This window comes from Pleuronectes platessa, chromosome 18, assembly GCF_947347685.1.
Source record: "Pleuronectes platessa chromosome 18, fPlePla1.1, whole genome shotgun sequence".
NCBI classification, from domain to species: Eukaryota; Metazoa; Chordata; class Actinopteri; order Pleuronectiformes; family Pleuronectidae; genus Pleuronectes; species Pleuronectes platessa.
In genome coordinates this window covers 11,555,208-11,568,135 of record NC_070643.1, presented here as the reverse complement: position 1 = coordinate 11,568,135, position 12,928 = coordinate 11,555,208, and the positions used below count along the sequence as shown (strand labels likewise).

The 12,928-nt window shown below is 42.2% G+C and overlaps 1 protein-coding gene across 1 annotated transcript in view; it reads left to right on the top strand.

Annotated features, from left to right (window-relative positions):
* vps50 (VPS50 EARP/GARPII complex subunit) overlaps positions 1-12,721 on the top strand; it is a 98,193-nt gene extending 85,472 nt beyond the window's left edge. Inside the window, exons 23-28 of the mRNA XM_053446939.1 lie at positions 40-188; positions 2,868-2,964; positions 3,490-3,648; positions 6,238-6,359; positions 10,407-10,596; positions 11,119-12,721. Of these exons, the coding sequence (XP_053302914.1) occupies positions 40-188; positions 2,868-2,964; positions 3,490-3,648; positions 6,238-6,359; positions 10,407-10,596; positions 11,119-11,238 (837 nt within the window). The 3' untranslated portion in view covers positions 11,239-12,721. The remainder of the gene's footprint in view (positions 1-39; positions 189-2,867; positions 2,965-3,489; positions 3,649-6,237; positions 6,360-10,406; positions 10,597-11,118) is intronic.
* Positions 12,722-12,928: the final 207 nt, after the last annotated feature.

Here is a 12,928-nt window from a genome sequence, read left to right as displayed (position 1 = left end):
GAGTGTGCTAACTGTCCCCTTTGCATCTGTGTCCTCCAGGAGGCGCTAGGGGAGAGTGCAGGTGTCCACGGCCCAGCGGAAGACAGGAAGGAGAAGGTGCCCAGCCCTCATCTCAGCCAGCTGGTGGTCCTCACCAACAGTGGGACTCTGTATGGGCTCGCACAGAGGGTGGTGGCCACTGAATCTCTGTAAGTACACAATACAACACACAAAATGTGTTTACGTCAATGAATAATCGTGATTCAATACAAGTGATGAATACAAGCACCGGAGGGAAAAAACTACCGACTGGCCAACTGGTGTTTTTTTCCTTAGTCATATGTTGTTTACCCTGGAAGTTAACAGACATGGACAGGACCATGGAAACTTCCCATTACCCTGAATAAAAGTCCAGATTTCTCTGGGTTTGTAACATTGGTGGAATCATTTTGGATAATTTTAGTAAATTATTCAAATAACATAGGTCTAGTTGTTTTGAGACTCAAGCCGTCACTCCTGTGTACGACCCGTGTGACGTGCAGCGAGTTGATAGTTCTGTTCATCAAAGTATTCTCAGTGATCCAGTTAGGAGGCCGGCTCTCGCTCACTGCCTCGCCTCAAGGTGGTCATAATTTCATTAGACGTGTTATAGCGCCCTGTCATCAAAGATTTACTTTACCTGCAGCGGGTACTCGCTGTGTGTGACGCTTTCATCATTCGCACCAATAAAGCTTGTTGAATTGTGAAGAAAAAAGGGAAAACACAACAAAGAGACTTATATTACCCTTAAATGGAATTCCTAGGTTCCTCTCTATAGTTTACAATTTGTGTTAAACCTTCACAATTTGGCCCACGGACTTATTTTATTTTTCTTGCCTCTGTCGTTTTTCTCATCTTCTCTCTTATGCCATTCTACCGTCACACATACTACACAAAAGCGCCCTCATGCATAATTAGGTCAAACTATCATCATTGCAGAGGAAACTCTTGGATCCCGAGAGGTTGGCGGAGTTCAACAGCTCTATAATGAAAGTCTGTGAACCAGGGGCCCAGACGATATTGATGCGAAAAGCGCTGAATAGGCTCAGAGTGTCTCTAACACAACATTTCTCATCGGTGGGAGGAGGCAGCAACAAGCTCCAGAATTGTGAAAACTAAAGAGCTAAAGTGCAGAGGTGAAGATTTGTCACTGTGTAGAAGCAGGACAAACTTCCCTCTGAGCAGTTTATCAGAAAATGTACAATTAAAAGTTGCAGCTCACCTCTGTGTTCGATTTGAAAACCTTTGAACTCTTCAGCAGAAGAAACACAGAGCTGCTCTGAGTTTGTCACCGTCTTGCAGCCCAGGAGCAGAAATCAAAGATAAGAGCTGAGAGGAGTGGTCCTCTCTCTGCTGTGCGCCCTCCTAGCTGTTGTTCAGGTGTTGTGTTTATACAAGCGTGATCAGATAAGTGTGAACTGCAGGGCTTGCTCTTTTCTCTCCGAACTGCACCATGTCGTTGAGGTTAACACAAGCTGTTCCGGCTAATCTTAATGTGATTTTCTCTGCTCCATGAAAACAACAAAAAACTGTGGATTGGGCTCATTTGTTGGGATGTGTTTGTGTGTGCGTGTGTGTGCGTGTGTGTGTGTGTATGTGTGTGTTTGTGTGATATAGTGCTTTCAGATTCACGGCTTTAACAATCAAGTCAACAAATGTCGTGAAGCATATGGAGTACGCGTAATTAAGGCGTCTCCAAATTCACGTTTGGACACATTAATGTCCAAATGGAAAAGTTTGCTGGCAGCAGACGCATGATTGAAAAGGGTTCATCTCTAAACTAATCTTAATCTCTAATTTATCACAAGTGGGTTTTCCGTCTAACCTGCAGTAAACCTTAATAATTGGCCCTTAAAATGTGAGGCCAGTCTCTGAGCCACTGACTCCAGATAAACACTATGCATGATGCAAATTATTTTAAGACCAAGCCGCATCTTTTGTGTTTGAACAACGTGGGCACTGGACAGGTGGAAACCAGAAAAGACTAAAACTACAGATTGAGAAGATACAGTAAGTTCAGTGGAGATATAATATTTTCTGTGTGTACTATAGTGTATGTAAATGTAGGAAAGAAAATATAACATTATCTTTGTAGAATTCTTTACACGCAGGACAAACTAGAGTCACAAGGAAAGACAATTAAGAGAACCTCATCAAAGATATTTGTTAAAGCTGATTAAAGACCAAAAGAAGATTAATACATTGTCTTTAACCTCTCAAATGTTGAATCCGCATCAAATATCTTTTTGCTGAGACTTTTCGTCCGCAGATAAATCTTGTTTTGCTCGAGTGATGTCATCCTCTGGTCGATTTGTAAAGACGTCTCTACACGAGGCTCTCTGCACTGCTGCATTCGTCCCTGTGAAGCTCAACTGTGAACTTGAGAAACTCAAAGCTGCTTCCTCAGTGTTAATTTAGTGTATGGCAAGAGATCAGAGAGCTGGATTCACAGAGGAACGGTGGTATTAGGTCCGTCCACATTGATTTTTCTTTGTTAAAACTGCTGTTGGGCATAAGCGATACTTTGCTTTCGTTTATAAAACAAATTCGAGGAACAAATCCAGGAGCGCAGAGGATCATTCCTCTCAAGTCCATTGCATCTAATTATGAATTACATCAAACTGTCACGATCACAGGGGAGAAATCAGATTGTTGGGCCTGGTTGAGGATTGAGGTTCAGTTTGCTTGTTGTGTACAAAAAGTTAGATTTATGATATTTTGTAAAGTGGCCCAATGACAATCTCAAGCAATCATTTCAAAGTAATATCAGCTCTTTGAACTAAATGTGGAGAAAACAGACTGTTTTTTTGACCATATTAAGATGCTACTGTGTTTCTTTCTTTTCACAGCGTGTTTCTGGCTGAACAGTTCGAGTCCCTCCAGTCCCACCTGGACACCATGATGCCTGCAGCCAAGAAGCCTTTCCTGCAACAGTTTTATTCCCAGGTACCACGATCGACTTAATACAACTTACTGTACAGTGTCTCTCTCTATATATGCTCCCCGTTTTACTTGTGATCCTCGTTCTGCTTTTTAGTTGTGTGTGACAACATATTGCTCCTCAGAGACAAATGGCCGTGTAACCGCAGCCCAGTGTTCAGTCATGTTTCCTGAACAAAGGGGAAAATTGGTGTGTCACTCATAACCCTGCATGCAGTTCTATTCCAGTCTTTCTGTTGTTGTTCTTTTATTTTTTTTGGTCCTCTTGACATTTTGAAATGTTCAGGTACACAAACAAATCAGTTTTCCCCCCAAACATCAAATGAATGTCGCGTCCTGTGATTTCCCTCTTGGAAATGTTATTGCAATTTCATATTGTGCAACTGATGACTTCAAGTTACCTGCACTTGCTATCATGTTCATGCCTGTGGAGACCTTCACTTCCTGTCTGCTGACATAACATCCACACATACACATTGAATATAACACACATGTGTGCATTCTGCTTCTTTTGTGTTTTCTTTAACGCAGACGGTTTCTACAGCCAGTGAACTCAGGAAACCGATCTACTGGATCGTGGCAGCCAAGGCCATCGACTACGAACAAATGCTGCTCCTGATGTCTGGAGTGAAATGGGACATCAGGGAGATAATGTCACAGCACAACGTTTATGTTGACGTCCTTTTAAAGGTAATGTTTCATTAACATGCAGACGACTGCTGATGTGAATGTGACGCGCTGCAGGCTGGTAGTAGAGATGAGAAGGGAAACAGGCAGAGGATGGAAACAAGATTTTTGTACCTTAAGTGATGAACCTTAACATTTTTAAAGCAGCAGTAAGATATAATTGATAAATATATATATATATATATATATATATGACATTAATCTATTATGGTGGTGAGTGTAAATCAAAACAATGAGCTGAAAGGTACTTAAACAACCGAAGGGTCCTAACGATGTGTTGTCTTGACTTTGTCTTTAAAATATAAAAAATATTGATTAATGCATCAAAGAATCCAAACTCTGATTAAGTTTCCATGACAGTTATCAACGTGATGCGACTGATCCATTTGACCAATCTGTGCGGCTTCTTGCTGGATTGTTTTTATATAAGCTTACCTACACGGCACCTTGTGTGTAACTGTTTGAATTTCACCTGTTGGGAACCAATTTTTTTTGATTGTTCTGACACCACATAAACACACAATTTGTTGCATTATATATTGATAATAAATATAAACTTTAACTTTAAGAACTCTAACATTCTGTGTTGTACCCCACGGTTCAAGGACGATTTAATATCAATTATTTGGGACAGGGTGAATAATTTAGAACGTGGAGGAGCTGTTGAGGGCTGAATGCAGATCTCCCTCCGAAGTTTCAGCATTGTTAAAGATATCTGAGCTCCCGGCTCCCTCAAGTATTTTTGGATTTGGAAGTTCCCCACTAAATGTCTCTTTATGCATGCTGGCTACTTATCCCTTTATACATTTTGCATGGGGTGGAAGGACGAACAGTGCTATAGTTTCCTCGCCTCTGACGCTCAGAGACAGAAAGGTCTGAAGAGATCACTGTGGTGTGAAATCCTGAACAGACCAAAACCGAGACAAATCCCCGCGTACGGCCGTGCATCAACACGTCTGAGAGATCTGTTGATTTAACCACACATGTTAAATGACAGCTGTTGTTTGAATCCCCGCTAAATGAACACATGTACGTGAACATGAATGAATATTCAAAGCTTGAGTTCATAGTCAAAAGTTATCTGTGTCTGACAAATGGCGTGTAGATCTTTGTCTGGCTGTGGCAGCGAAGTTAAGCCAAACTAATTTAGCTTATGAGGTGAATTACCTGAGGGAGGATTTCTGTCTCAGTGGCCGTGCTTATTCCAACTGGCGTGCACCTTTCCCCATCAAGCGCTAATAGCCTTTCTCCGCCGACTTGTCAGACACCCATAACACATATGGATTGTGTTGTTTGCGCTGATTCAAAAGGGTGTGCTACATTTGGTGTTACTGCACACAGGAGAATATTTTATTCATGGCTTCAGGTTGATCACTGGCGTTCAACAATGGCATTGATTTGCATACAAAGTGGCAAACAAACGCAGCAGCCGCAGAACGACTTCATTGACAAAATGCTTTAGTAGGAGTCTACTGCAGGACTGTTTGTGAATGAATAACATTTCATTCCTGGGTGTAAAATTAATGGGAACGGCTGCCTTAAAAATTCAGGTTTTCATCAAACATGATGTACTTAGAATTATAGTCATCTGGCATATATATATATATATAAACACATATTCATACACACACACACGCTGGAAAACTAGAAGCTTTATGCCGGACACATTTATGAGCAGAGCCCCTGTGTGCTGCAATTTGTTCCTGTTCCACAGCCACATGTCATAATTGTATAATTCCATCCATAATTTAACATTTCAGTGAAAGCAGTCGGATGAAGTTCAGGACTGGTGTATATCACATGTACCCAAAGCCCAAACTGTGATTGGCAAAATGTTAACAGATGAGTTGAGTTGGGATGTTCCCAAACCAGAGTTAAGCTTCCAGCAGCGCACAAATAATGAGTTTTAACGCGTGTGTTGTGCCGCTGGGGATTCATACCTTCAGTGTTCGTCTTTTCAGCACTTTGGGATGTTTCGTTTCCATCGGTCCAGACCACAAAGTCATGAAAATCACTTAGTCAAATCAGACCCAGATCTGCTGCAGGCTTCTCTTACGCCACAAGGCCAAATTTGTTTTGTATTTTACTTGATTTAATTGATCTGATTCAATCTTTGTTATTTATAAAGAGGATATTGATTCAAACCCTTAATGCAGTCTATTCCTCACAGAGTTTGAATGATTGGGTTGTGCAATTCACAGCATGAGGTAGTTTGAGAACCTTCTGCAGTTTAAGACTGGGAGAGCTGGTGTCGGGATTGACCAAGAGCACACAGCGGCTTCAAGAGAATTCAGGGAAACACACTGCTGCTGTTGATCAAGACTTTAATCTTGTTATGTTTTCCATCTGGGAGCCAGAGATGTATTAGTCCTACTGGGGCGTGTTTCCTGTTTGGACCTGTTTGAGGCTTTGTTTTTTAAATGGCCTTTATATTATGGTTATGTCTTTGTAATACAAATGTATTCATCTGTATCAGTACTGGACCTTTATTATATAAAACAATCCCACCTCTTGACCTCTGTTATTTCTCCTGCTTTGTTTTCATATTACTCATGTTTATACTCTCATGTGTTCACTCCTCCATCCCTGCAGGAGTTTGAGGAGTTCAACAAGCGGCTGGGTGATGTTTCCAGGCACGTGCGCATCCCGCTGCCTGTGTCCAACGTCCTTTGGGAGCACTGCATCCGCCTGGCCAACAGGACTCTTGTCGAGGGGTAAGAGAGTCATAAAACACCTCCTCAGCCTCAAGGCGATGTGCGCAGCCTGACGTCATTCTGATGAAGCTCCAGTAGAAAAACACTATTTCCTCGTGCACAATATTTTTCCCCCATCCATTTCTTTAGTTAACAGTGACTCAGAGGAGCTGCCCAGCTTACTAACTCTTGCAGTTTATACCCAAATATTGAATGACAATGAGCTTTTGTTTGCAAATAATAGACTGTTACATAAAGATGGACAACATGACAGCTCATCAAAAGTGAAGCCAAATGGTCTATTGCCAACTGGTGGCTGGCAGCAGTATATGTCACAAATTCTGCCCTTCTCAAGTTTGTTGATGGGACACAGACCAGGACGAAAAAGTAAAAGTACACGTCAAACACATTTTCAAAGACGGTTTCTGTCCAAGGTTGTTGTTATCACACCAGATTGACAGCTGAGATTGATGCGCGACTGGTCAAGCATGTTTATCGATGAGACCTCGCTTCTGGGTTCCATCCCTGATCACTACTGCACAGACTCTAGCTCCGAATGGCCAAGATGGCAGCGATTGTATCGGGTATATTAGTGGCAGGAAATGGAAACATCTTATCCATCTTTATATAAAGTCTATGCTGTAAACACATTATCCATGATATACTTGATGAAAAGTAATGGTCTATTGACACAGTTATGAACACATCACAGCTTATAAGAAAAAGTCATCTGGACATTTCAAAGGTTTCAGTGGGATTTTGAGGCAGCGGCCGTTGAGATAAGTCTTGTAGCTTCACCTGAGCGTGATGGCTTCTCTGTACACGCTGTGGATTTCTGTTTATTCCAGATAAGAGCACTCGAAGCCTAAAAGTCCAGGCTGCACTTCGCCCTTGGTTGATTTTGTCACGCTAGTTTGTAAGCAATATGGAATCGGTTTATATCTTTGAAAAGAGGCTTGTTGTTGATAAATAACAGCTGCGGGGATGAAATGTATCGTAAGCATTCTCACTATGAAAGAACATTTACTGTATTTCCTGCCTATATTTCTTTTCACTGTGGTCATACAGGGAAATGTTGCCTTTCGGATGCAGCTCATATAAATGTATTTATTCATTTATATACTGAACTGTATAGAATAGTCAGCTGATATGTAAATTTTAAAGGAAGGAAGACACTAAACAGCTTAAAAATATCATGAATAACTGTCCTTTTACTAGAGCTAAATGCAGAGCAGACCTGTAGAGCTGTGGTTTTATTCATTGAAAACCATCAGGGGGCTGGAAATCTCACTACGACAGCCTTTTCCTGCTTGTTCCTTTACTCTCGGGTAACAGTCATAAATTGTGCTTCCAAACTTGTGTACAGATACCAAACAACACATTTGATTCATCACATCTTTACAAAAAAGCTTCCAGATAGTGACCGAGGGGAAACGTGTTATTTTTCTCTTCACATCTTCATTTTTTTCTCTCTGTTTATCTCGCAGTTTCAACATCTGCACCTCGTAAATTAGGAAAAAGAAAATTCTTTCCAAAGCTTGTTGTCAAGCACTGTGAAGAACAGAGGAAATCACCTAAACTATATCAGAAACCTGGAGAGTCAGTTGCCAGGTTTCTTTCGATTTATGTCGGAAAATCATGGAGCTAAGCTACCCTCAGATCACTTGTTGTGCATTTGACCACTTTCTACCTTGAAAGCAAAGTGATGGGCGACAGACACAGGCTGGGTGTAAAGATGGACGGCATGACACCTCGGCCAAAGTGAAGCCAAATCATCTTGTTCACCCTCTAGTGGCCAGCTGCTGTTGTAATCCCGCCTCCTCCAGGAGAAGATTGAAAACGTGATGCATCGCTATATGCAGTCTTTGTTTCTGGGTTTTTGTTTTGTCTTGGTCCCTGCACCCCCCGCTGTCTCCCTATTTGTGTGAAGTAAGTTTTCTAGACTCTTTGGCTGGATTGTGACGGTTTTCATCAGGTCACACATAATTGCTCATACATAAGAGCTTGGTAGAAATTGGTTGATATTAACATCACAGTCATCCCTTGATTTGTAAGGGTGAGGGTCAGAGTGTTGGTTTGGTCGTAGGTCGGCACAGAAAATGGTTTCAGTTAAAAAAAAAACGCTTGAAGGTGGTTTAGTTCTTGTTAAGAGTTTTAAGACGAGAGAACATTGCACTTTGAGCCTCGGTGGAAGGCTCGCCCTCCTCTTCTGGGAAAAGGGGAAAGTGTTTACCCCAAAACACATTCGCAGAATACTTTTCTTCCCACTGCGAAAGAGAACTTTTGAACCATTTCCAGTGAAATAATGGCTCATGACACTCAGCCTTTGGCAAATTTAAGCTGCTGCTGCTGTCGGCCACCTCTCCAGCTCACCAGGAAGGGGTGGTCATATTTGTTTGTTTGTGTTATTCAGTTTCTCTGTCCAGCGCTCGTGTTCCTTCAGAGAGCCGCAAAAACGTCTCTGACATGGTGACAAGCACAAGAAAGAGGATGACAGAGAGAGGTGAAGAAAACGGAATAACAAAAGAGAGAGAGAGCTGATGTGTGAGACAGGGAGAGTTTACAGGGAGCAGAGCTGTCTGGATGCTGTGTAATGTAGTGCCGATGTCACGGACAGTGAACACACACTCACACTCACACACACAAACACACACAACTAACTCACGACAAAGGGAAATACAACATAAATACAAATGTGAGGACAAAACATATTGACAAGGATAAACAATAAATAGAAATACCAAATGGTAATTTATGGTAAGAGTATAAAATAAAAAGTTTGTATATTATTATACATTATAGAGATATATTGTATATATAAATAAGCCGAATAAGAATATTAGCATCATTAAACTTTAACAAACACTGATTTACGATGAGCTCAAAAACATCATGCAGACGTTAAATAATTCACAGTGGACTACATAATAATAGATGGACTGCATTCATCCAGCGCTTCTAGCATTGGTCAACCACTCCAAGCTGTTTTGTCTCATTCACCCATCGACGCACTCATTAATTGACACATTCACACACTGTCCAGGAACCTTCGGATCATTAATTCAAACCTTTCAAACACGACCTTCTCCTTCATATTCGTGATAATTAGGAAATTTAGGACAATTCCTGAGAGGAACTCCTGCTTTAATTAAAGATAACATTGTTGATGAAATATCATCGTTCAGTTCAATTACACTAAGTAAAAGAAGTCTCGAGAGCTAAATGATAAATGTGCACTGTACATTGTCACATTGCACTTAGAATGGAATGAGGTACTTCACTGCGGTCACAACGGATCCAGGTTTGGAGTTTGGCCAGAGAGAGACGAAGGGATACAAGTTCTCTGTCGCTACGGCAAAGGGCCGTCCATTGGAGAAAAGGGGAGGAGGCTGTACATAGAGGGCGTGGCCTCCCATTAATCTAAAGGACAGTGGTGCACTGGCCATCAGCTACAGTGGCCATACACGGCTGTGGTTCAGGGGGAAGAGAAGGTCGTCCACCAACCTGAAGGTGTGTTGTTCGATCTCCGGGTCCCCCAATCAGCAGAACAACATTCCAATGCCCCTTACAGCTGTATCGACAGCTTATGAACAGTGTGTGACAGATAACCCTCAGCAAATAGAAACGCTGTATGAATGTGTGCATAAATGGCTGAAAACGGATTTTTGAGTATATCAAAAATAAATCTGTTTACATGGCTCAATGGTCGGGTAGGAGGGCCCCTTAGCAGAATTCTCTTCAGGGCCCCAGGAAGCTCAGGTCCCACTCTGGGCCAGTGGGAGTCAAACAAAAAACCCATTAAGTTTTTACTGACCCTGTAGTTATTACATGGAATCAGCTGCTGACCCGTCCCGAGCCCCCCCAACCCCTTTTTATTACTTAAATCCCTGTATGTGTTTCAGAGAGGCCAAGAATGGTTGGCAGGGATGAAGTCAGAGTATTTATTGGAGGATTTACAGTGTGAAATGGAAAATTCCCTCCAAGGGACTCATTACTTATCTCCACCTGAATGCTGAGGTCAATGCTAATCACCTATTTTCCTCTTTTCTGTCTGGTCCTCCTCTGCAGCTACGCTAACGTGAAGAAATGCAGCAACGAGGGCCGCGCGCTAATGCAACTGGACTTCCAGCAGTTCCTCATGAAGCTGGAGAAGCTGACCGACATGAGACCCATCCCCGACAAAGAGTTTGTGGAGACCTACATCAAGGCTTATTACCTGACGGAGAACGACATGGAGCAGTTCATCAAGAATCACAGGGTGAGCCTTTGTTAGGTTGCTCTCAGGAGGGTCTGTAAGCGGGAACATAGTCGGATGTCATAGTCAGTCCGGGTTAGTTGCTCGGGACATTTTCTGGAACTTTTTCCTAGCGGCCTCTCTTGTGAAATGTCCGCAAAACCGGACACAAATACCCACGTGAGAATACGTTTGGAAATAGATCCTAAATTCACAGCTAGCCAGTGGATATGTTGATCCTGTACGTGATGCTAAACTGGAGGGGAAAAAGACACTCACAAATATGTAAACTTATGTGAATTTTCGATGATAATGCCGGAGGCTGTCGGTTTCAGATCCAGAACTTTAACGTCTCATCCTGCCTCCTGCATGCTCTGCCCTGGCACCACCCCTCCCTCACCTGAATGTTCCACTCAGACAATCTCCTGCTGTGTTCTTCATGTGTGAAGGGCAAACTCCAATTTCCTGGAGTTCCTGTCTGAAAACTAAATGTTACGCCGATGCTTCTGCTTTTCTGACCAACCGTGTCGTGTTTCTTTTGTGCAGGAGTACTCCATGAAGCAGCTCGCCAACTTGGTCAACGTTTGCCTGGGCTCACATATAAACAAGAAGGCTCGTCAGAAACTCCTGGCAGCCATCGACGACATCGACCGACCCAAGAGATAGACCGAGCCGACCCAAAACCTATCAACCGACGACCTGCAGAGATGGAACAAAGGAACTCCCACAGTGTCGAATGTCTCCTGTTTTTGTACATAACATGATGTTGAGGTGCGTTCGATGAGTAGCCGAGCTACAGTTCGTAGCTCAAACGTTAGCCAGATGCTAACCGATCAGTCTTTATATCGTCTAAAACACAACCAGCCACTTGTTCAACGCACCTCAAGACACAATGGACAGTCATAGTAAAAGTGTTGAACACACTCAAAGCATGCTGCAGTTACTCACGTACCACAACGCATGCTCTCACCAGTTCATTTATCAAACAATGCTGCTTCTGAACCGTTCCTGCGATTATGGTCTGTAAACATCACCTTTTATTCCGCTTCAGTGACCACGAGCAACAGATTCTGAGTTTGTTTTTCAGCCAACATCCACAAACAATGGACCCAACGCTGTAAATGTGAAGTGTGCCGTGAACATGTGGCCGTTCATTTATGGCGCTCCATCTGTTTCTCACCAAGTGTGCTCAGTTTGCTGACACGGCTCCGACGTTGAGATTAAAGAAAACAACCAGTGAATATTTACGAGTCACTGAATTTTATCGTCACGTTGATAATGCTTTGCAAGAACATTTTAATGGTTCCACCGCTCTACTGTCTGAATGTGTTCTCTGCTGGAGATCCAGTAAATCTGGCTCCTTGTTCACTTAAATCATTCATTTAAGTTATTCCAGCCCATGTGTTTCTTTGTTTTATTTGTTTAAATCTAATATAATGATGATTCTGAAAATAATATAAATTGCTGTTGTTAGCGTTAACATAGTTAAGAGATTAAAATCAGCTGCACTTGTTTGTGATCTGTCAAATCTGGGGAGGACATGATTTTATCGTCCTGGGGTGAGTTTTAGAAAATCTTTGCAGAGGTTCTTATCCTCGACTCGAGTCTCCAGCCTTCCTGCTACACAGTGAAACCGTATTTTTCATTCTTGTCGGGTGGTGCAGTCAGACTTAGATTATGAGTTAGTGGTTAAATTGTGTCAACTACCAGAGCTTCCCTCCAGGCTTTTTAATGTCCCCTCCAGCCATCTCCAGTAGGCTGACCTGACCAGACCTCGCCAAGGGGGGCAGGTCCATTTATGTCAAACAGGAAGAAAAAAGAAGAAGAATAGAAATGAAGTTTCAGCTTTTGATACAGCTTCATATATATATTTTGTGTGCACCTATTCCAAGATGAATATTGTAAATGTGAATGAACGATGTCTGTATTTATTTCTTGCCCTGTGTCTCGTTTATGTTTTTATATGATCACCTCTGGAAGAGCGCCGTCATTCATCGCCTCTGATTATCTTGCTCTTAAATGCTAATATCTAAACATTGTCAGAATTACATTTAAGGGTCAACGTGCGCTATAGTGGAAATCTGTAATCAGTGTTAGGGTTATAGGTTGAAGATGATTCCAACATAAATAAACACGCTAACGATGAAAACTGACTGGTCTGCTCTTTCGCTTGGATTAAACGGCATAACCTTTAAACTATATCCTTTTAACCTTAACCTTTAAAATCTCTGTGGGAATATACGGTTGTTTCCTTTCAGCTGCACCACGGTCCATCCCTGTGATGCCTTGCTCAGCAGGACGCTGTCAGACTAATTAATGCGACCTCCTGTGTGGTCACAGGCTCTCGGGCTTCCTG